Raw genomic sequence first — 25,694 nt, 5'->3', positions numbered from 1 at the left:
AGATCCAGCATGGATCTCTCTGCTCAGCGGGGAGCCTGCTTCCTCCTCTCTCTCTGCCTGTCCCTCTGCCTACTTGTGATCTCTGTCTGTCAAATAAATAAATAAATAAACAAACAAACAAGTGTCCTTTCTGTGGCATATTAAGTGTCAAGGTTTTCACATTTCTGCGCTTTTGGTTGGTGATTCAGTGTTGCTAAAGTGCTGTCCAGTACTCTCAAGTGCAAGAAAGCTGTGATGTGCCTTACAGATGAAATACATGTGTGAGATAAGCTTCATTCAAGTATGATTACAGGGTTGCTGGCTCTCAGTTCAATGTTAATGACTCAACAATATACATTAAAACAGAAAGAAACAAGAAAAAGGTTATGTACTGATCAGCGGATAAAAATGCTGTAACCAGTAGTTGGCAGGAACCCATTCCTCTATTTCCCCTAGGAGCAATATGGGTTAGTGTTCACTAGGTTACTATTTGCAGTAACACAGAACATAAAGAAATAACAAGAACCAGCTGTACTTTTTTAAAACTATATTTAAAGAGAAAAAGGAGACCCAAATTATATGATTAATAAGACAGATCTAACTGATGTATGTTGAACTCTCTATTCTGAAAATATAGACTTCTTTCCAAGACCTCATGAAATGTTTCATGTATCATGGGGTACTAACAAAAATATCAACTAAGTTCTAAATAGTAAGGGTATTATATAGTCTAATTGCCATGAATCAAATCAGAAACTAAAGATAATAAAACAAAAACACCTGCCTCCAAATCACAAAATTAAAATTGAGGAATCTGGAAAATAATAAAATACTAGAAAACCTAGAAAATAATAAAAATACTGTAGACTGGAATATATGAAATAAAGCTGTGTTTATAAAGAAAGCCTACAGCCTATTAAAAAAGAATGAATGAAAATAAGTAGATTTGATATTCAAAAGTTAGGACAAATAAAGCTCATCCAAAGGAAATTATGAGAAATTAATAAAGATACAATCATAAATAAACAAATCTTAACTAAAAATCCATTTAAATTAGCAAATTTAAAAACTGATCCTCTGGGACAAAGCCACATTGATAAAAATCACTAACTTAATAAAAAGGGAAAGAAAGACAAATATACACCATTAAAAATCAGAATCGAGGAGAAAAAAGATTGAGGGAAAATTAGTAGAATCTTGACAAAATACTCTTCAATCTAAGTAATTTGGATAATAAATGACCTAAACGTATCCAACAATAGACACACAGTCTCAACAGACTAATAATAATATCAAAGAATATGTAAGAAAATTGTTAAAGGAACACCACCCCCGGAAAAGGAACCACAACCAGCAAGTTTCACAGGTATTCTATCAAATCTTCAAAGAACAGATAATGCCACTGCTATTTCCATAGTACCAGAACATAAAGAAAGCAAGCTCCCAATTTCTTTGTACAAAGCCAGCATAACAGAGTACTGAAAAACTGACAAAAGGCTGCAGGCCCAAAAAGATGATTACAGGATCTTACTTATGAATATTAAAGCAAAGGGAATACAGGAACATATGGAAAAACCAGGATACCTGTTACCAGAAGGTTCACAAAGTGGTAACAAGAATGGGGCACTAAGAGTATGTTTTAATATAACTCACCAAACTAATAGAAAGGAGGAGGAAAAAATCCCACAGGCTTATCTCCACAGATGTCAAAAAGGCCCTTTCTGGATGTGAACAAACCCCCAAATCCTTCTTTTACACAACAAATACCCTAAAATATGCTACCCCCCTCCCCCCACAGAGTCCGTGCACTTTCCTGTGAGCACTCTTACAGAGAGACCACTGTCCTCGGCACAAAACCCAAACCCAACAAAAATTTCTGGGCAAAGAACATGACCAGGTGTTTCATGTAAATATAAATGGTTTAGAAACATAAAAATCACTGAGTTACTAGTAACAAATGTAGCAGGGGTTAAAAACAATAGTCAGAAACAATTTCCTCACCCTCTGGATTTTTTTTTTAAGGTTTTTGTTTTTTAATTCATTTGACAGACAGAGATCACAAGTAGGCAGAGAGAGAAGAGAGGGGAAAGCAGGCTTCCCGCTGAGCAGAACCCGATGTAGGCTCTAGGGCTCGATCCCAGGACCTTGGGATCATGACCTGAGCAGAAGGTAGAGGCTTTACTCACTGAGCCACCCAGGTGCCCCCACCCTCTGGATTTATAAAGATCAAAAGATGTTGGGCGCCTGGGTGGCTCAGTTGGTTAAGCGACTGCCTTCAGCTCAGGTCATGATCCTGAAGTACCGGGATCGAGTCCCACATCGGGCTCCCAGCTCTATGGGGAGTCTGCTTCTCCCTCTGACCTTCTCCCATCTCATGCTCTCTCTCACTCTTTCTCTCTCTCTCAAATAAATAAATAAAATCTGGGTGTGCCTTTTTTCTTTTGTTGACAGTGCTTGGTATTAAAGTTTGAAATTCAGGTAGAATACCTGCCTCAAATTCAGGTAGAACACAGGAAACCAGAGGCTGGGTAAACTATGGACTATGGGTCAGACCAAGAACAGATTTCACATTTTTAAAGGATTGTTTAAAAACAAAAAAACAACAAAGAAAAAACAACCAACCATATACACAGACAAGAAACATGACAAAGACCACATATGGCCTGCAAAGCCCCAAATATCTACTGCTTCGCCTTTTATTTAAATGTGACCTTACAGTTAAAGAAACTACTTAGAGCTTTTCAATGTGAACAATAGACTTTAAAGCCTCTTGGAAGGACTAATGCTTTTGTCTGTTTGTTTAAATAATTTAAACCTAGTACTAGGATTCATGTTCTGAGCTAAATGATTCTACATGGCTTGGAGTTATAGATTGGGAAAGTCTCAAATTCCATTACAAGTCCTAAATAGTATGCTAAGAATAAAGACCATTTATAACATCCTATGGCAAGTTGACAAATTACCTAGGAAACCCCAATTACCTGCTAACGTCTTAAAATGTAGCTGAAAAATCTAAACCTAAAAGTGCTTTCTTCTGAAAAACTCCCAAATGCAGTTTGTCATGTCCTCTACTACCTTCCCTTTATAAAATATTCACCAAATTCTTTAAAAGACTAATGAAAAACGGCTTAGGGACCCCAAACACAAAGGCCATGCAAAGAATTATTTCCGTAATTTATTAAATTGAAATGGTGAGTTAAGTTTGAATGATCCAAGGATCAGGAGTCATTTCTTTCTTCTAGTATTCATTCTTGCTATTTGGCAAACTCTTTTCTACTTGAAGGATGCCTGGTAAAACGAATACAAACATAAATGTGGTAAGGGATCCCTAATCTCTAGCTTCCTCCTCTTAGCTCCCCCAAACCATCTTGTAAATGGTATAGCAGTTGCATCTACACTTCTGAGGGACAGTAATTTTTGATGTTCTGCATATCAAAAACTGTCAGAAATTTCACATTTTTAGCCACTCATTGGCTATGCATTGTATGAATGTTGTTATAATATAAAGTTTTGATAGGACATGGTATGGTAGAAAAGCCTAGACTTGAAGGTAGAAATAGGTTCCAATTCCACCCCAACACGTAACCTTTACTGTGCTCTCAGTGTCATTTGTAAGATGGAAACTGAAATTGTGCACATGACACATCTAGAAAAAATTCAATAAATGAAAATTTAATGAATACCATTTGCCCTTTCCCCTTTAAAACAGTAATGAGTGGGGCGCCTGGGTGGCTCAGTGGGTTGAACCGCTGCCTTCGGCTCAGGTCATGATCTCAGGGTCCTGGGATCGAGTCCCGCATCGGGCTCTCTGCTCAGCAGGGAGCCTGCTTCCCTCTCTCTCTCTCTCTGCCTGCCTCTCCGCCTACTTGTGGTTTCTCTTTGTCAAATAAATGAATAAAATCTTTAAAAAAAAAAAATAAACACAGTAATGAGTAAAACCAAGTAGGTAATGTGCTCTGCTTTTTCCATGACATCGATGTAGGGGAATGAGTCTGACATCGGGAATGCTGAGTGTGAAATTCTGTGGATGGTGAGAGGTTTTAGTTCTACAATCAAGTACTGAAAGGCTATTAATGAAAGGGAAGAAGGAGCTAGGAAGTAAACTGTAGCCAATACTGGCACTACTGTTAGTAATGTTAGTTAATGTTGCAAAATTCCCCATATTACATGATGAAGACAGTGTAAATTGTACAAAGGGAAGAAACCTGGCACAAAACTAGACACTAAGATTATCCTCCCATATCCTCTATAAAGAAGGTTATTAACTGAGTTAATTTCTAAATATTCTAGCAAACTGGAACATAATTATTGGGGGGGTGACTTCCCCCACAGTAAGTACACGGCACCAAACTTTTGTAATAAGACAGAGAAAAGAAAAAGAATACCCAAAATGCCATTCCTAATCCTTAACATTCCAGATAAGGTGCATTACTGGATCAGGCTAAAATCCTAAATAGTCTGTATGGTATCATAGACGATGAAGTAAATCACATACAGATTTGGAAATTTTACTTAAAAAAGAGAAAAAAAGTCTGTCTCACGTCCTTTAGAGATGGTACTGAATTATTTGGTACGTGATTTTTCCTCTGTCAGGATCTAAAACTGCCTCACATTAAAGGCTGTGGTATTACCTGGTGGTCATCAGTAGATGAACTACTGAACAGATTCCTTTGGAAGAGAGTTCAGAAGAAAAAGGAGTAAATTGAGAGTCCCCTTCTCCGTAGGCAGGGTTCTTTTCTGTTTTAGTATCCCAGGTATTGACTTTTACCTAAAATGTATGTTTAAAATAAAGTAAAAAATATTTACAGAGTGGTGGTCCGTGGGGAGGGAGAAGGGTGTCTTACTCTTTTTTGCTCACAGCAGAGAAAAGAGTAGAGGTTATAAAAGTTAATCTGAGGGATGTGTCAAGTGCTTCGGCTCTTTGTAATTCACCACCTGTCAGGGGCAGTTCTGAAATCCTTAGGAAAATGACAATGGACTAGCAGGACTGCTATGTTAACTCAGCAAGGGTGACCCTTTAGGTTAGGTTAGGGTTTAGCATTTTTTTATATGTCTACCTCATCTACTAAACCAAGAGTCTCTAGTGGACACGAACCACACGTTTTCCATATCTGTATTGCTAATGCCAAGTAGAACAGCTAGGCTATAACAGATACAAATGAAAGCAGTGAAGACAAAAATCCCAACAGTAATTATTTATGAGATAACCTTTAGATACTAGATAGCAATCATAAAATACTAAAAATAATCAGAAAATAAAAAAATGTATTTCAACCATGAATTCACCAAGTGCCAGACAGAGGCCTGAAGGTTCAGCAAAAATGGTGGCTAGCCAGAAGTTCCTAAACTGGGCTCGGGTCATGATCCTGGAGTCCCAGGATCGAGTCTTGCATTGGGCTCCCTGCTCAACAGAGAGTCTGCTTCTTCTCCCTCTGACCCTTCCTTTCCTTTTTCTTTTCTTTTTTTTTTTTTTTAAAGATTTTATTTATTTATTGGGGTGCCTGGGTGGCTCAGTGGGTTAAAGCCTCTGCCTTCGGCTCAGGTCATGATCCCAGGGTCCTGGGATCGAGCCCTGCATCTGGCTCTCTGCTCAGCGGGGAGCCTGCTTCCCTTCCTCTCTCTCCGCCTGCCTCTCTGCCTACTTGTGATCTCTGTCTGTCAAATCAATAAATATAATCTTAAAAAAAAAAAAAATTAAAAAAAAAAAAAAAAAAAAAAGCTTTAACCTTAACCCACTGAGCCACCCAGGCGCCTCTGACCCTTCCTTTTCTCATGCTCTCTCTCTCTCATTCTCTCTCTCTCAAATAAATAAATTTTTAAAAATCTTAAAAAAAAAAAAAAGTTCCTAAACTGCAGAGAAGTCGAGAAAGACCAGCATTGATGGTGATCAAGCCCACTACAACAATTTTGAAAGCCCAGTGGATTCTGTATATTTATCTATGGTAATATTGCTAGCAAAACACATTTCTTCCTTTTTGCCCCAAATAATATCAGCTTAGTAGGGCAAGATTTCCTCTTATGCTAGTAAGATGCTCTGAAAGCCATTATGTATTATTTTGATTACTAAGGACTCTTGTCATTTGTGCTCATCCTCCCTACTCACCCCCAAAACACACAGTTAAGTAAGTTTTAGACAAGAGCAAAAGGATAGAATGGGAATATGGGGAAGCTGAATACCGGTAGGCTACACTGGTATAAATCACAGGCAGCTATCCTCAGCCAATCCCTGCTCAGGCTTATCTACCAAAGCAAGGTCCCATGGACTATTCTACATAAATCTACCAGGCACTCTAGCTTAACAAACCAGCACAGAAGTACAGTAATTTATATAAGAAATTACCTCTCGAACTTCATCTTCTTCATTAGTGTTTTCTTGTCTGCTTTCTCTGAAACGGCGTACCTGTGTTAAAACAGTAAATCAAAAATATTGTTTAGTCCTATCATGGAAATAGAAAACAATGGGCTACGACTGATTAAGAAATGCTTTCCATCAGACCTAAAAACGGGAATTTTTTGTTTCAAATTTTCATTTAAATTCTAGCTAGTTAACATATAGTGTAATCTTGGTCTCAGTAAAATTTAGTGATTCATCACTTACATATAATACCAAGAGTTCTCATCATAGCAAGCGTCCTCCTTAATTCCCATCAACATCTAGCCCAATCCCCAACCACCTCCCCATCATGCTTCAATTTGTTCTCTATAGTTCAGAGTCTCTTATGGCTTGTTTCCCTCTTTTTTTTTCTTCCCATATGCTCATCTGTTTTGTTTAACTCCATGCATGAATTCAATAGTATTTGTTTTTCTCTTATTTCGCTGAGTATAATATACTCTAGCTCCAACCATGTTGTTGTGAATGATAAGATTTCATTCTCAGGGTCATGAGATAGAGCCCACATAGGGCTCTGCACTCAGAGGGGAATCTGCTGGAGAGTCTCTTTCTCCCTTTCTCTGCCTCTCCCCATGTGCATGAAAATAAATAAACCGTTTAAAAAATAGTATCTGAAGTGGGCGGGCCTCTGAAAATCATTTTATCAAGTCAACTTGTTTACTGTTTGCTGATAATGGTCCTGGAGCCAAAAGGGAAACTAGAAAGATTCTTTCGTTGTTTTTTTTTTTTAAATTCCTGCCCTACAGGCTCTTATAGTAATATAATTAGGGAAAAGTTCTATTTATTTAATAATATATGTAACACCTCTTTACTGAGCAAACACTACTGTACAAACACTTTATTGCCAAACACTACTGTAGGAACTGAGAATCCAACAATGAACAAAATAGTTACAAATTATGCCCCCATGGAGTTTAGGATTGTGTGTCTGTGTATGCAGCCAATAAACAAAAAACAAAATAAGAAGTTATATTGTGTTTTAGATGGCAGGTCAGACTGAGTTAATTTACAGCTAGACTAAGAAAGCGCTGTCATCTCTGGGGAGCCCTTTATTTACTGATGTTTATTTCTGATGGTTTTCAACCTGCATAACCAGTTAGAAGCATGGCTTGATTAGGAGACCAGAAGGGCATAAAAGATCCCCTGGGAATTTCTGCACAAATCTTGGTGTGTTCAATCTAGGGACCCCTGTGTGCAAATGAGGACATGAGAGCTTATGCCTGGCTTCTCATAGGTCTCTCATAGGTCTTTAAGATTTTATTTATTTATTTGACAGAGAGAGATCACAAGTAGGCAGAGAGGCAGGCAGAGAGAGAGAGAGAGAGAGAGAGGGAAGCAGGCTCCCTGCTGAGCAGAGAGCCCGATTCGGGCCTTGATCCCAGGACCCTGAGATCATGACCTGAGCCAAAGGCAGTGGCTTAACCACTGTGCTGTGGAAGAGGGACACAGAAAAAGGGAGAGGAGTTTGGAAGCTATCAGAATAATCTAAATGAAGGGCGCCTGGGTGGCTCAGTGGTTTAAAGCCTCTGCCTTTGGCTCAGGACATGATCCCAGGGTCCTTGGATCGAGCCCCACATTGGGCTCTCTGCTCGGCAGGGAGCCTGCTTCTCCCCCCTCTCTTTCTGCCTGCCTCTCTGCCTACTTATGATCTCTTTCTCTGTCAAATAAATTTAAAAAAAAAATCTTAAGAATAATCTAAGTGAGAAATGGCAACGTGACGGACCACTGGTAGTGATGAAGATGTGAGTAGTCAGAATCTGTATGTATTCTGAGTAATGCCAAAAGGACTTCAAGTCAGGATACAGGTGGCATAAAGAGTATCTACACAGAGAGCAAGGCTGAAAATCAGCAATTCAGACTGGGAATATTACTGGTTTGAGGCGTCTATTAAACATCCAAGTAGAAATGTCTAACAGGCCGCTGACTGCAGAAATCTTGAGCTGAGAAGACATCTGGGCTAGGACTTTTGAAAATCACCACCAAACAGACAGAATTTAAGTCCAGGCAGCTGGATGAGATTACAAAAGGAATATGGAGCTGAAGAAAGGCTCCAAGGACTGAATTCTGGGGACTCCCAATTTCAGAGGCAGGAGAGATGTGAGAAAACAAGAGAAACAGAATATGCACCGTGAAGAGAAAGAAAAGGACAAGAGTGTGTGGTTGTAAAGCCAAAGAAAGAAACATTCCAAGAAGAGTTCAAGGGAGATTTAAGATGAACTGATAGTGGATTTAGCAATGGAGGTCACTGGTGACTTCGATGTGAGCAGCTTCACTGGAATGATGGGTCAAAACCCGGATGATGGGTGTAAGGGAAAAAGGAGAGAGAAAAATCAGGGTGCAAATACACAGAACTCTGAAGCAATTCTGCTGTAAAAGACAAAGAAAATGAATAGTAGCTAAAGGGAAATGGGAGTAAAGAGGGCTTTTTTGTTGTCTAAGGAGAAATGACTGTATGTTTGTTAGGACTTGGTAGAGGGGATAAAAATTATTTTTAAAAGTGGCATAGTATGTTAATTGTGCTCTAGGCAGTAAATAGCATACCAAAAGTGCTAAGTCACTCACAGAAAGGAGTCAGAGTGAGAACACCAAGTAGGTACCATGTGCTGGTAGTGTCCTGGGACTTTACATGTGTTCTTTGGAGCCTCACAACAATCTTGAAGGAATTTTTTTATTATTATTATCCACATTTTATAGATGAGGAAACAGAGGTAGAGAGGCTAAAACGCTCACTAATAATTACATGGGTAGTAAGAGTTTTGATTTTGGACACAGGAAATTTGGTCCAGAGTCCACGCTCTTAGCTACAACCCCCCATCCCTCCCGGACCCTCTCAGGAGTCGTGATAGCTCTCCAGATAAGCACGCTCAAGTTACTTGCTTTTGTGTTTGTCTGTGGGTTTTTTTGTTTGGTTTTGTTTTTTAAGAATTTTAGGTTCACAAAAAACTAAGGAGGTACTGAGATTTCCCATACAGCCCCCCAGTGCCACACATACATAGATTCCCCTATTATCAACCTCCCTCCACCAGAATCGGCTTATTTGTTATAACTGATGAACCTACACTGCCACATCATCATAACCATCCAAAGTCCAACATTTGTTGTTGTTGCTTTAAGATTTTATTTTTAAGTCATCTCTACACCCAGCATGGGGTTCAAACTTACAACCCCAAGATCAAGGGTTGCATACTCCACCGATGGGGCCAGCCAAGCTCCCCCAAAATCTAGTTTACATTCTGGTTCACTCTTGGTGTGCTATGAGTCTGGAAAAAGAATGACCTGTATCCACCTAAATTAGATTATATTACGGAGCAGTTTCACTGCCCTAAAACTCTTCTGCGCACCTACTCATCCCTTCCCTTGCTCCTCACTCAACCCTGCGACCTCTGATCTTCTTGTCTCTACAGTTTGGCTTGTTTTTTCAGAACGTCATATAGTTGAAATCCTGTAGTTTGTATGACTGTATACTTGATGATGTTGTATGGTTGAAATCATACAATCCTCTGCAGACTGGCTTTTTCCACTTAGTAAAATGTATTTAAGCTTCCTCCGTGACTCCATGGATTGACAGTTCCTTTCTTTTTGGCCTAAATAATGTTCCCTTGTCTGGGTGTTTCACAATTTACTTACCCAATCACCTACTGAAGGACATCTTGGTTGCTTTCAAGTTTTAGCAATTATGAATAAAGTTGCTATATATACCTGTGTGCAGGTTTTTATGTGAATATAAGCTTTCAACATCTTTAGGGAGATACCAAGTAGCACGACTGCTGGATCATATGGTAAGAATATATTAAGTTGTTTAGAAAGCTGCCAAACTGTCTTCCGAAGTGACTGTACCATTCTGCATTTCCACCAGCAATGATGAGTGTTCCTGCTGTCCACATCCTCACCAGCATTTGGTGTTGTCGGTGTTCTAGATTTTGGCCATTCTAATAGGTTCATAGTGGTATATTCCACTGTTAATCTGCTGATGAGATATGATATAGAGCGTGTTTTCATATGCTTACTTGCCATTTGTACATCTTTGGTGAGATGTCTGTTGAGGTGTTTAGAATGTTTTTACATCAGGTTGCCTGTTTTCTTATCGCTGAATTTCGTTTTGTTTTTTTTAAAAGATTTTTTTTAATTTGAGAGAGATAAAGGGAGGAGGAGGAGAGGGAGAAGGACAAGCCAACTGTGCACTGAGCATGGAGCCTGACACAGGGTTTAAGTGGAAACCAAGCATTGGACACAAACCAACAGAGCCACCCAAATGCCTCTTATTGCTGAGTTTTAAGAGTTCGTTATATTTTTTGGGTAACAGTCCTTTACCAGATGTGTCTTTTACAAATATTTTTCCTTCAAGTCTGTTGCTTGTCTTCTCATTCTTCTGACATTGTCCTTCACCGAGCAGTTTCTCATTTTGATAAATTCCAGCTTATCAATTCCTTCTTTGAAAAACCAATACTTTGGTGTTGCATCTAAAAAGTCACTGCCACGTAAGGTCATCTAGATTTTCTCCTATGTTATCCCCTAGGAGTTCCATAGTTTTTTATTTACATTTGAGTGGGATGTCATATTTTATATCTGTATTTAGTGGAGAAATGCATCCCTGCCAAAAATTTATGAACCCCATATACCCAGGATACTTGGCATGGAATATTATTAGTTGCACAACATCTCGAGGCTTTAAGAGAACCACGTTGACTAATTAAAAGCACTAAAATCAAAGTCAAAGGGAATAAGTTTCAAAAATAATGTTTCATTCTGCTTAGAGGGAATCCAGAGGATACAGAAAATGATCCCCTATACTCTCATTACCTGAATATAACCAATGATAATGTTTGGAATATTTTCTTTCATTCTTCACACATACACACATACTTGCATATAAAATAAAAATCACTGGAATCATAGCGTATATAGTTTTAAATCTATGTTTCTTCAAAAGTGTAATTTTTTTATTTTTAAAGATTTTATTTATTTGTCAGAGAGAGTGAGCACAGGCAGACAGAGAGGCGGGCAGAGGCAGAGGGAGAAGCAGGCTCCCCACTGAGCAAGGAGCCCGATGTGGGACTCGATCCCAGGATCCTGGGATCATGACCCAAGCCGAAGGCAGCCACTTAACCAACTGAGCCACTCAGGCGTCCCCAAAAGTGTAATTTTTAATGGCTGCATAGCATCTAGTATTTATGTACCCACATTTACTTCATCAATAATTTTCAAATTTTCCCACTGCAGACCACACTTAGATATGTTACTGCATACACAAATTTCTACCTCACTGTTGTCTTGGGAAAGGGCTGAGTTAAACAACAAATCTTAAGCCTTTTGATATGCCCTGACAAACTGCCTTTCAATGTAGCAGCTCAAATTTGATACTCCCACCAGCAGCATACTAAATACTTTTCTCAAACTGCTGTCACTCTGACAAATAAAAAGTACATCTCGGTTCCTTTGAATATCATTTTCACATGCTTATTACCACTTTTATTTCTTTTCTGAACCACTTATTCATGTCTTTGTTCACTGTTTCTACTGAAATGTTTACTACTTTTCTTAACATTTATGAAGGTACTTTAATATTGTGACTATCAACCTTTCTTCTGCCCACATACAAGTATTTTTCCCATGATAATACATTTTGTTTTTTGATAATGTGACATGCAAGCATTTACAATTTCTGTGCAGTTAAAGAAAGTTAAAGTTAAAGTTAAAGAGCTTCTCCTCTGATCTTTCCACTACTTTTATGCTCAGACATGAATCTGAATTTCTAGATGAAATACCAAATCTCAAACAAAACTTACTAAAAAATTGAAAAGAACAGAAGTTTCCATCCTGAACCTGTAAAGTTTATTTTAAAGCATTTTCATGATCTTCAGGAGAAGACACTATCTATGGAGAACAAACCTAACATTTAATGGATTTCAACCATGATTCTGTTCTAGACCTTTCTCACTTTAATCCTCATTTCACAAGCTCAGTTTTATAGACAAGGAAACGAAACAAATCAAAGAGGCTAAATGGTGGTTTAATAGAAAGAAAAGTCAGGGCTACTCTTAACGAGAGAGTGTCTAATTAGATTTCTCCACCCCAAATTGTTACCTCTTCATCGATTTTATCTTCTAGGGCATCAATATGACGCTCTTTAAGAAATCGTTGTGTTTTTTCCAACTGGTATTTCACTAATTCCTCTATGGCATCTTTTTCTTCCTTGTCCACAAATTCCTGTACTGCTTCACCCATTCCCCTTTCTGTTAGAAGTGAGAGCTGCACATTCTGTAAAAGAGGTACAAATCAATGGATGCAGAAATCAGTATCTATTCCCTATCAAATAATTCTATACAAGCTAGGAAAATTAGAGTATAATGTTACCAGGGGAAAAAGATGAAGAAGTTATCTAGCTGCTGAAAGGAAAACAAATCAACAAACAAAACAATGGACAATAAGTAAGCCTACTAATAAATTTTATGGGCCAGAAAAAGCTAAGTACAAATAAGAAACGAGAGTAGTGTTTAATAAGACAGGTGGGAAAGCAGAGGCCTGAGTGGTTGGGATGTAGAGTCCTGAAACGGTAGCTGATGATTAAGAGATTAGCTCAATCTAATCTCTTAATCTAATCTAGTAGGAGGAGTAACGGCCCCTTAAAGACATCCACATCCTAATGTCTGGGCTGTGAATATGTCACACAGCAAAGGAAAACTATGGTTGGTAACAGATGGAATTAAGGTTGCTAATCAGCTGGCTGTACAATCAGCAGATTACTAGGGACTAGGCAGGTGGACCCAGCATAATCACGAGCATCCTTAAAAGTGGAAAAGGGAGGCTGAAGGAGGAAGTTAGAGGGAGATATGACTGGGGGAAAATGGCCAGAGAAATGTAACATTGCTCGCTTTGAAGGTGGAAGGAGGAGGCTGTCGGCCAAGAAACATGGACACCTCTAGAAACTAGAAAAGACAGGTAGTGGATTTGTCCCTCGAGTCTCCAGAAAGGAACACAACCTTGCTGAAACTTGGATTTTAGGCCAGTGAGACTGGTGTCAAACTTCCAACCTACAAAACTGTAAGATAATAAATGTGTTTTATTTTCAATAATTACGTTTGTGGAAGGAAATTTGTTTCAGCAGCAAGAGGCAATTAATAGAAACAGATTTTAAAGGTGCATAAACTCTTGACAATGCAAGTAGCTTCACCATCCTGTGCTGTCTTTAGTTCTGAAATTACATCTAGACGCAAGAGAAATAAATCCTGGATTCAGAAACATGCAGCAGAGATAAAAAGGAAAAGCAAAACAAACAACAAAAATAATATCCAAAATAATATCATAATTAAGGACTGATTCTTCCTGATGAAGAGTAACTAGAAGTGAATGTAATTCATTGTTTTCCCACTTAGTTCATGGACACATTGTTAAGATCCCTTTTGTTGCAAGTATCCATTATACATATCCCAAATTTAAGTCGATTATCCTCAGAGAGCCATTCTTCAACATGTAGGCTGTAATAAAGAAATTACCTTCTCTGCAGTCTGAAAATACTGTCTGACAAGGTCTTCTACTCTTAGGGTTGTTCCTTCTGAAGGTTTTGTATTGAGATTCCCAAAGTTGATCTCTTCTCCTAGAAAAAAAAATTCCCGTGGAGAAACAGTAGCTTCTGAGACAGCGTGAAAGTGCCCAAATTCATGGCAAGTTTGGCTCAGTACAGGAGTTAAGGCCAGACTTAGTTAAGGATCAGCTTGCTCAACATGGTAAATTTTGAGGCAAAAACATGACATTACTGCCAGCAGCTGCAGTCTTCCTCAAAATGTGTATTTCTCTACCTATCTGCAAGTCTTATGTCTCCTATAGCTATTCTCAAAGGGTGATCTTTAGACTTGATATCCGAGACCATTTCAAGGGATGTCCAGAGACAAAACTCCGTTTGTAACGACACCAAGATGCTATTTACCTGTTCCGCTATGTTGCCATTTGCCCTGATGATAAAAAAAAAACAATTGTGGGTTCCTTATTGCAAGTCAAGGCAGTGGCCTGGAATCGTACAACACTGACCACCACATCCACACGGCTCCAAGCAAAACAAAGAAAGCCAGTTTCACTTAAGAATGTCCTTAATGAAACTGCAGAAATTATTCATTTAATTAAATCTCAGCCCTTAAATATGTTTCTTTTTAATATTCTGTGAGACAAATGGGATGTCTGCTTACAGCACTTTTGCTGCATTCCTAAGCAGGAGAGCTGCCTTAAAAATAGCAGGTAAAGAATCCAAAGAGTACTGGTAGGAAGCCAAGAAGCAGAGGGTCCAGGACTTATTCTGCTGATAGCCTTTGTCAGGAAAACAAGTAATAACCATCTAGCAGATGTTGGTCATGAAAACACAAATAGTGAAAAATGGACAGGATTCCTGCTGGTAAGGGCATGTTATAAAAATAAAAGTGGGAAATGCTCCGAGAGGTAAAAACAGAGAAACACACAAAGAAGAAATACCCTGGTTCTTCTCAGAGAAGACTGAAAATAATGTGCACGTATCAGATGCAGCTATCATTTGAATTAAAACTGCAGAATAAATAAGATTCACTAAGCAACACAGGGAAAAGAAAAAAGTACTTGAGGCAGAGGGAAAAATATGTGGCCTGGAGGGTAAAGAGGCACGACGTTCAGTGTGCTTCTTGCAAAGTGCCTGAAGGCTAGTGAGCAGAAATCTTTTTCAAATCTCAAGATGGTTAACAAAAAAAACAAACAAACCTCAAAGACAGTATAATTAACACAGCTTCCTAAGTATGATCACTACATTTTACGATGCTGGACACTATGTTTAGACTGTTTACACATATCGTATCATCTAATCCTCACCATGACTCTATGAGGCAGGCTCAGTCATTATCCTGATTTTACAGACAAGATCAAACATCAGAGAGCTTATGTAATTTGTACAATATCACACAGGTACTTGAGAAGTAGAGCTGGCTGAAGTAACAAAAAATGCTTTCAATGAAACATGTGAAAGGCTTGTTGTTTCTGTTTAGCAATTTATGTTTAAACCAAAAAGGAACAATTAGAATAAAACTATGTATGAAATTCAAGTAACAATGTACTAGTTCTATAATCTGTATTATGATGAATGCTCCACCCATAAAATCTCAAGGTACTGATAAGGATGGACAATTAAAGTAAACCACTATGAACAAATAACTAGATGAAACCCACAGCATAAGAAAATAACTACCTAATAAGGATTTTTTCCTAAAACAGTATTTTGAGTTCCATTTAAGTATCTGAATGAATGTTTCAGGTTGTTTAACACGCAAAGAATCTGGTCACAACTTGACAATGAAAATTGAAGCTTATTAATAAAAAAACCTAAACAGCTTTACCTATAAAACAAGGGCCATATTTTTCTATAAAAATTCTGACTCGATAGCTTTAAGATTATATTTCTTACAAAAAAAGCACTATTTCACTGGATGGCCTATTTTTATAAATGCATTTAAAATAAGGGCAATTCATTTTTATGAAATTTAATTAGAAATTAATTATCTGATCATTACAAACACTAAACTATAAGATACTTCTTATTCCAAAAGACTGGAGTCTTCCTAAATCTTGTATACTCAAAAGCTGAAATATTTGAGGCAAAATTTGAGTATATTCTCTGAACACTAATAATGTACTGTCAATAATATATATTTTGAGCAATAAATCTTTAAAGATTTTTATTTATTTATTTAACAGAGAGATCACAAGTAGGCAGAGGCAGGCAGTGAGAGAGGGAGAAGCAGGCTCCCCACTGAGCAGAGAGCCTGATGTGGGGCTTGATCCCAGGACCCTGAGATCATGACCTGAGCTGAAGGCAGAGGCTTTAACCCACTGAGCCACCCAGGCAGCCCGAACAATAAATTTTTAAAGTCTGCATGCACTGTTACTCAGCAGGCAGAACTCTTTCTAAAAACTTTATCTGCACAGAAAGTCTTCCCTTTCTTTACTGTTATCTTCAGGTTTGAAACAATTGCTATCAAATTTTTAGAAGACAAAAGATTTAATTATTCCAACTGCCAGTTTAAGATATTAGAAATAGTCATATAAAAATATTTTCATTATTTTCTACTTCTTTTACTTAAGACTGAATTTTGTAAACCCTGCAAAAAGCGTTTTTTTTTTTTTTTTTTTAAAGATTTTTATTTATTTATTTGACAGAGAGAGATCACAAGTAGGCAGAGAGGCAGGCAGAGAGAGAGAGAGAGGGAAGCAGGCTCCCTGCTGAGCGGAGAGCCCGACATGGGACTCGATCCCAGGGCCCTGAGATCATGACCCGAGCCGAAGGCAGCGGCTTAACCCACTGAGCCACCCAGGTGCCCCAAAAAAAGCGTTTTTTAATTTGTGAAAATAACTAGCTTACCTGTGTTTTCCTTTTGCTCTCTACGCCTAAAAAAATGGATAACATCTTTTGGATTAGCTACCCGATCCACAAATTTCTGGCTAAAGCGAAGAACACTGAAAGGCTCAAAACCTCCACTATAGTCCACCTGGAAATACAAAACAAGCTATGAAGGTCAGATACAACAGTTTACCAATTTCATTATTTACATTTATGCTCAATACTTTAAAGTTAATAGATGTTCCATAATTCATGTTAAAGATCATGATGGTGTTAATATATTTTATTCTACTGAGAAAACAAAGCTTCAAAGGTTTGTGAATTTACACAAGACATTTTGCTTGACAGACCTGAAGTACAGCAAGTATTCCCACAAGGTATGAATGATAACATTTCCCTATGATAACACTAAGAGCCTAGGCACCGGGAGTACCACCTAGAAAGGAGGTGAAATTTCTAAACATAAATGTTTAAACTTTCAAAACAGAAAGAAAATTCTCCACTTAAGTAAAATGCCAGCCCTACATGCATTAATTCATTAATCTATCATCTTAGGGGTATACTTTCACTAACTTAGGGGTAAAAAAGAAATGCTGGGAAAATCCACACAGGAAAAAAATCCAACCTGTTAGCTTTGAGAAATGATTACCTTAAAGCACAGTATCTATTTAAAAGTCACAGTCAGGCAGGCTCTTTCTAAGTTAAGAAGTTTACAGCCACATAGAGACCTTTCCAAAGATAAATGCATACTACATTTTTCCCCCAAGAGATATAATAATTTCTCCAAACTAGCTGTTCTAAAAACAGGCTCTGGGAACAGGCATCATATCACATCACTCGCCTATCGAAACCTCCTTACCCTCCACCCAGTTTACACCGTTCATCACACTTAGCACTGGCTGGCATTTTGCTCATTTATTTGCTATTTATTTTTTATATCTCTCCTCGTACCTCCACTCCCCTAAGACAGATATATTCAAAACCCACTCTGTTTTGTTGTCCCTGTGTCCCCCAGCATGCAGAACAAAATGTACTCAGAAAGTATTTTACTGAATCATAAAATTAATGAGGGTCCCTTAGTTGATACAATGTATTCTTAGACTATATTAATGAAAATATCTGTCCTTTCATTTCATGAATGATTTAATAATTCATTATGTTTAGGAAAAGGAATGCCAATTCTCTATTTAACTGTGCTGGCTTCTAATGGTATAAGGCGGACATAGATGGGAAACATGGCATCTTCTGCCTCGATAAAGAGAACTACGTGGTTCTCTCTGAGCAACTACGCATTACATCTCTCCAGCAGCCATGATATAAAAAAGAAAATGCTAAATGCTCAGTCTACTGGGTCTCCCCCAAACTCTTCATACATTTTATCAGTGGTACTCCAGCTTAGGTTGATTGTAATTTTCTTCTCCTAAGAGTCCAAAAACTCATTCACTAAGCAAATTTTACTGAGGAGTCCACAATGTGCTGGGCACTCTGCTAAGGGATATAGCTATAAAAAAGTTTAATCTTGCTTGTCAAGAAATTCACAGGCTGACTGAGAGGACAAACATATAAATAACTAAGTACAAGCAGAATGAGGTTGGTGCTTAACAAGTACATACAAAGCAGATCGAGGGCACAAAGGTGGAAGTGCTGATCCTGAAGGGAGGTCCAGACAGGTTCTTGGAAAAGGGGAAAGCTTTAAGTGGATACTGAAGTAAGTGCTATGGAAGGAGAGAAGCACATTGCACACAGCAGGATCAACATGAATGAAGGTATGGAAGAGTAGAATAAACTCCACTGGACCCAGGGAGCAGTAACTTTTAGCCTAATATAGCTGGAACTTAGAAGGCTCTGGAAGAAAAAGTAGGTCAGTTTTGACCAGGTAATGAAACCCTTGAATGCCATGCAAGACTTGTTCCTATTAGCATGAGGGGATCATTAAGTAATTTTTAGCAGGAAAGACATGTAAGATTATGTTTTACCAAGATGACTTTGGCATTAGTGTGAATAGGCTGGGGTGGGGGAAGGGAGAAACTAAAGGCAGAGTCAGGAAAGAAGCTGCATTTATAGGCCAGACAAGAGAAATCAAGGTTCAACTTCAGCAATGGCAATGGGTACAGAAAGGACCAGATTACTTACTGTACAACAGGTGATATTTAATTCACTTTGATCCTCTAACTGTATGAGGTATAAACCAAGGGACAAAAGATCCAACTGCTCGAGGTCATATAGCAACCCAGGCATTCAGGCTCTAGACTGTACTCTTTATCTTCACACTATATATCCCAGAGTATCTCAAATTTTAACATGCATACACTCTCTTAGGGATCTTACTAAAACGCAGTTCAGCGGGTGTGATGTAGCGCCCGAGATTCTGCATTTAAAAAAATTTCCCACAGGAGGGGCACCTGGGTGGCTCAGTCAGTTGGGCTCTGACTTGGGATTTTGGCTCAGGTCATGATCTCAGGATCTGAGATCCAATCCCACCTCTGGCTGCCTGTAGACATGGAGTCTGCCTGGGATTCTCCCTTGCCCCTTGCCCTCTGCTTCTTTCTCTCCCTCCCCTCTCTATAAGTAAGTAAATAAATACATAAATAAAGCAGTAACTGTTAGAAGGAAGGAAAGAAAGAAAGAAAGAAAAAGAAAGAGAGAAAGAAAGAATGGTGTTTCTCAGGTGATGTCAGTGCTGCTGCTTTGATTACTTCTTAAGTATCAGGCTTGGTGGTTGTGGGGCGGGGGGAGGGGGCTCTTGGACCTCAACAAGGAGGTCTAAGCTGGAGGTAAAGATGTGGGCATCATTACTCTATAGGTGGTCCTTAAAGTCATATGCCTAGGCTGAAAAGAAGGCTGAGAGAGAGGTTCAGTCAAATGTAACTGGAAGAAAAGAATGCCAAAGACTGATTCAGCCAGATGAAAACAAGCTACTGCCTTTGACAACTGAATGCCATCTTTTCCACCTGAGAGGATGGTTGTCAGAGCCTTGGTTATAGTGGATTGAGGAAAAGAATGTTAAATGAGCAATTAAGGACTATGTATTTTGAGTTTGGAAGAAAAAAACAAGGGCAGAATTAGTTGAAGGGAAAGGCATGGGGGGGAAAAAAAAAAGAGGTCTGTTACTTTTTGTATGTGATGATGGAAACGAGTAAGTAGGTTTACAGGCAAAGGAAGTGCTTCAATTTCTTTAAACTTTTTAATATTCTCAAATACTTAATTCAACATATTTCTCAAGCACTTGCTATATGCCAGAACTGTTCTGAGATCTCTGGGTACATTAGTCAACAACATTCACAAAGTTCCATGCTCTCACGGAGCTCACTGTTTTGTAGTTGAGGACACACAATAACCAAAATAAATACATTGCATATAGTAGGTTATGAGGAAACGTTGTGGAGAACAAAGAAAGGGAGGGTAAGTGAAATCAGGAGTGCCGGTGAGAAGATGTGGGCGTGCCATCTCATTAGGGGGGCCTGACCAAGCAGACATGAAGGAGGGGAGCGTGTGAGAGGACAACTGCAGGACGCCATAGGGAGTGAAGGAAGAGGCAGTAAAAGATGGAGTCAGATCCTGCCAACTTATTAAGCAGAACAACAGACTATTCAGAAAATGAAAAAAATAAGAAAAAAAAATTAAACTTATCAGAATCAAACTACGATTAACTCAAATCCTGACAGCTTTATTATTTCTGGTGCCAGATGGTGATTGCTCTTATTAATGTATTTACTTTCCTTACTAACTTATAAAACAAAAAAATTGATGGAAACCATGTACGTACCGTCCTCTGAAAATCAATAAAGTTTAATTTCTCTACACAGAACTTACTCGCAGTCGGATAATAGGCTTCTCTGGCTGTCCAGGATTTCCCAGACGTTCTCGCTCAGCGTTTTCAAGCATTTCTTTAATCTCAAAATAAAAATATTGTCATGACTTGGGGGAAGGATACTACTGGCATCTAGGGGGTTAGAGGGTCAGAGAGGTCATTGTAGGATTAAACTCCTACAATGCAACCTCCCACAACAAGGTACTACCTGGGCTAAAAGGTCAGTTGTGTCAAGGCTAAGAGACCTGACATAGGCCTGACCAACCAAGCCATTTTCTACCTCCCAAGGACACATATAGGACCTCAGTCCAACAGAACCCCTAGGAGTTGATTTGCAACAACTCAGAAAACAGGCTCTCTCAGCTCTAAGGACATTGTTGAGTCTGGATGCAACCCTGTGGACATACCCTCCTCAGGGTGAAGCTTCAGACAGCTACCTACAGGGGGCTAAACACAGAAATAGACACAGAAACCGCAGTCTTAATGTGGGTTTTTGGGTCTAATCCTCTTGAAACCAGAATACTCAGCTATGTGAGTTACATGCCCTGGGAAGGCTGTGACACTGGGTAAGTGATTTCATCTCAGGTTCAGTTCTTCTTTCCATAAAATTTGGACACTACCTACCGACAGCATTGTTGATTGGATTAAATGCAAAATGCTGTCAACAGTGCCCAGGATATATACACAATTGATGAATATCAGTGATAACTGCAAGAATTACAGTGACTGTCAGCAATTAATGGTATTAAGCTGTCCATTTACATACTATTAAGTGCATTCGCACAACATAAGCAGCAGCTCTAGAATCTCTCGGAGGTTGGGGAGGGGGGAACCTGCATGGAAGGTGAGGTATGGTACCTATGCCAAAGCTATAAGGCACATAACAGGCACATTTGAAGATCTCACTGGAGGCAGCATTCAGGGTGAAAAGGATGCTTAACAGAGATTATTAGAAATGCTAAGGCTTTCCTCATCCTCCACTGTATCTTCCCATTCACCAACAAAAGCCACTGCTTGCTTTCAGAAATAAAATGAAAAAATTACCAAATCAGAATAAAAACAAAGAAAAGATTATGTGTAGATTTTTGAGGAAGAGGACTGGAACTGGGAGGGGGCTTAATTAAAGTTTCTTCTATGTTTAATGTTCTTCCATCTCCAAGACTAGAAAAAAGGTCTTTGATACAACTGAACTCATTTAATGGAACAACAGTGCTTCCTTGTGGGCTTCATGAGACTGGAACAAGGACAAAGACTTCTCCTACTCTAAGGAAGGATTTAATTCAATGTAAATCACCTCTCAGCTAACGCAGATCTCATCGACCTTTATCTAGAGGATTACCTTCTCCAAGCAGAAGCTCTGTACGGTCTGAGTTACTTTAGGATTATCCGGGTTAAAAATGTCTGGATGATCAGCCAGAACAATATCCTCCATGAAAAACTGCCGCACTGTGTGAAGAGGAATTTTCTGCATATTCATCTTTCTTCCTTTTACTCGCAGCAAACCGACATGTCTGAAACGAGGGAAATGAAAGGAGTCAGACTGTAAATTTTCTCAGGAAAATGTACACACCAAAACTACTGTATCTCTAAGTTCCTACAGAATATTTCTCCATAAAAGCATAGTCTTAAAAAAATCTTTTAGCAACCTAACACTGTATCAACAGAAAAAAAATGTTAACATTCATCCACAGAATAAAATCCACTCATACCTCCCTGCCTGAACAAATATACACTTTAGTGAGGAAAGACGACAGTAGGTAGGACACGACATTACCAGACCATGACAACAGACAGATTATGCCACATATATGGATTATGTGTGAGTATATATGTACATACACACATAAAATCAATGAGCAGAACTCTGAAGAAAAAAAGCCAAATTTACATCCTATTACCATATTCTTTAAACCGGTTATTATCATCATAACAATCAAAATCTGAGTGGATTCAAAAGGTAAAATCCATTATACAAATTGGGCTTATTCACTGTTAACTACTTTATCATATAATTCCCCTAAAGAATTAAAATAAACGAGATATACTGTAACGTTGCATTTATAACCAGAAAAATCTCAATTAAATGGCATACAGTGAATTTGTTTATAAATGGACTTTGAGAAATTGGTAATCATCATCCACAGCATTCTAAATTGAAATTCAATTAGTAAAAGTGTTAGCCCTGAATATGCCTAATAAGCAGCAAAATAATTAACACTATTGGGACACTCTCTTTTGAAATGGCTTAAGATCTGGGAAACTAGTAAGACTACATCAAATAATCAATCTTCCTAAAGAAATCTATCATATAAAAAACCATCAGTACCTTGAACCTGTAGGATGACTATAGCAAGAGATTTGTTTATTCTAATTGATTTGCCAAATATAATAATTACTTACTTCTTTACAGTTTCTCCTGGGGAAAGAGAAGTAACCACTGAACTTCCAGGTTGTGATACATAAAAGAGTTGCTGTTCATTTTTGGTTGGAGCTATTTTACACTCATGTTCATGGCCCCAGATAACAAGATCAATGAAGTCATCCAAAAATTGCTCTGGAATGAAGTTAGTATTTCCATGTTTACTCCTATACAAAGATTTTAAAAAATAAATATAAACATCCAAAGCTATAGGAACACTTCATTTTAAGAAAAGATATACAGATCTTTCTTTCTCCATCCATTAAAGCCTTATTACAACTCTTATTTGTGCCAGAAACTATTCAAGGGATTAGGGGTGCAAAGATAATACCTAATTCCTGCCCTCAACAGGTTTACAAATTTGCAGGACACAGATAGGTAGGAGCCACAAAAGAGAAACCGGTCAGTTCCACACTGAGAGGTAAATTGCAAAAGGCTTTATAGAGGGCAAGTCAGAAAAGCATGAGCTTCATCTAGTGTGGCTGAGCAGAACGAATGCAGGGAAGAGCTGGAAGTGAAATCAGAAAAGCAGCAGCATGAGCTCTATCAATAGTGGAAACAGAGAAATTGATTTGATTATTCATAGAGGCAGAAAATGAAAGTGAGTGAAGTCTAAACTTTGTAGAATAAAAACAAATCTCTAAACATGCCCAGCCATTTTTTAACATGATTACTGAGAAGAATGGGAGTAAGAATTTCAGTCTTACCTGAGAGATGAGTTTTCAATATTAAATAAAATATTTTGTGAAGATTTGCAAACTCTGGTTTTATACCTAGATCAGCTGCTATTATTAAAAGATATGTGAAAACCCAAAGTGAGGAAAGGCAAGAAGTTTTCCCTAACACTGACTTTATAACTGGGAATTTAGTAAGGGTCCAAATACCTCAACCTAGCATTCAGTTAAGGCAAATCAACATTCATTCACTCAACAAATATTTCCTGTGGGTCCAGTCTATGCCAGGTGTCCCAGGCCTCTTCTAGATACCAAAGACATAGCACGGAACAAAGTCCTTGCTAGTGTGGGAACATGCAGTAATACAATATGTACATGTGTGTGCATTACCCTGTCAGGTGGTGGTGGGTGCTGTAAAGAGAGATAGAGGGAGAAGTGACACAGAATGGGAATGCTACTAAGCTACTATGGTAGTTAGGATACGCTGCTCTGTCAGGTGACACATGAGCAGAGAACCGCAACAAGGGATTGAGCATACAAGGGAAGAAAGTTCTAGAAAGAGGGCTAAGTCCTCGGCAGAGTCCTAGAGCAGATGGGTGGCAGAGGTGGTGAAGTAGGAATGTATTCAGCGAGTTCAAGGACTGCAAGGAGAGGAGCATGGCAGAGCAGAAGAATGCAAGGAAGAGCTGAAAGTGATCAGACAAGCTGCAGGCTCCTGTAGCTAAGGATGTTTTTATATTAAAAAAAAAAAAACACTTATCGGGGCGCCTGGGTGGTCAGTGGGTTAAGCCACTGCCTTCGGCTCGGGTCATGATCTCAGGGTCCTGGGATCGAGTCCCACATCGGGCTCTCTGCTCAGCAGGGAGCCTGCTTCCCTCTCTCTCTCTCTCTGCCTGCCTCTCTGTCTACTGTGATCTCTGTCTGTCAAATAAACAAATAAAATCTTAAAAAAAATAATAAAAAAACACTTATCTAGGGCATGACATAATCACAGTTACTGAAGAAACAGATAACTCGAATACTATATGATGTAACTGTGCTTTCACAGAACACTGACTCCTTCACAGAAGAGGGAATATTATACTGGTGGACTAACTCTGATTTGTGACTTAAAAGTTGACCAAACCAAACCAAACCAATCAAACAAAAAGTTGACCAAAACATTCTGATGGAAGTATTTTGTATGACAAGGTCCTCTTCTGCTTTGGAGTCTACTTTCTTTTTCAGCCACAGAAAGAAACCGGGAAATAAAGCAAAATGTAAAAGGCCCATGAGAAGCCACTCACTAGGACAAACCCTGTTTTTCGTAAGTCCATTGAAGCAATAAAAAAGTACGTAAGAATGCAGAGGGTGACAAATGAGTCCAACAGTGTTACAGAAGAACTGCATAATCACGTTGAAGGGGCTGGGGGAAAAGGAGCTGGCCTTTCGTGGCCTTTTGTGGTCAAAACACAAGTGGTGTTTTGACTACATATAGTAAGGCTAACTAAAATAACTTACATAAACACTATACACTCATTGACAAATTTGTTTCTCATGGGTAGAGGTCAGCAATTTTGAAATTACCTTATATGTCAACCAAGACTGAAAAAATTAAATATATTACAGATAATATGATCCAAGTTTCTAACTGTTAGAGAAAGAACTCCCAAATAAGAAAAGGGAGAAGACAAAAATGAACCCAATAGGGCTGGATTACAGTGTACAAACTCTTGCTTGTGTGTGTGTTTTTAATAGCTACAGATGTATATACATGGGTTAGGATATATATACACATATCCTCTACACTCTGATCACTGAGGGCTAAGAGAGTCCCAGCAGCAACAAGCACACCTGGGTCTCTAAACACTGTTCTCCAATAAAGACAATCAGGGATCCTTGGCAAAGTGGTTGATTCCAGGACTAGAGCCAAAAATACAGTATGTGCCTGGTGCACCTTGTGGTACCAGAAAAGTGAAGGACATGATCAAAAATAAATAAAATGGAAGAGGGCATGCTGAGAGGACAAAGAAGCTAAAATAAAAGAACTCTCAGTGGTCAAAACTGGAATAATTTGAGCAACAACAACCAAA

The 25,694-nt window shown here is 38.6% G+C and overlaps 1 protein-coding gene across 4 annotated transcripts in view; it reads right to left on the bottom strand.

Annotated features, from left to right (window-relative positions):
* The window catches only part of MRE11 (MRE11 homolog, double strand break repair nuclease), a 78,754-nt gene that overhangs the window by 29,793 nt on the left and 23,267 nt on the right, over nt 1–25,694 (bottom strand). For all 4 annotated transcript variants that reach the window (XM_059186263.1, XM_059186267.1, XM_059186282.1 and 1 more), the window contains 7 exons: nt 22,930–23,115; nt 21,869–22,040; nt 20,532–20,612; nt 16,740–16,866; nt 13,864–13,964; nt 12,455–12,628; nt 6,320–6,379 (listed from right to left, as the gene is read on the bottom strand). In XM_059186263.1, coding sequence (XP_059042246.1) covers nt 6,320–6,379; nt 12,455–12,628; nt 13,864–13,964; nt 16,740–16,866; nt 20,532–20,612; nt 21,869–22,040; nt 22,930–23,115 — 901 coding nt within the window. The remainder of the gene's footprint in view (nt 1–6,319; nt 6,380–12,454; nt 12,629–13,863; nt 13,965–16,739; nt 16,867–20,531; nt 20,613–21,868; nt 22,041–22,929; nt 23,116–25,694) is intronic.

The sequence above is a fragment of the Mustela lutreola genome, chromosome 1 (genome assembly GCF_030435805.1).
Source record: "Mustela lutreola isolate mMusLut2 chromosome 1, mMusLut2.pri, whole genome shotgun sequence".
In the NCBI taxonomy this organism is placed as follows: domain Eukaryota; kingdom Metazoa; phylum Chordata; class Mammalia; order Carnivora; family Mustelidae; genus Mustela; species Mustela lutreola.
Note: the sequence above shows the minus strand (reverse complement) of the source record. Positions and strands in the feature narration are given on the sequence as shown.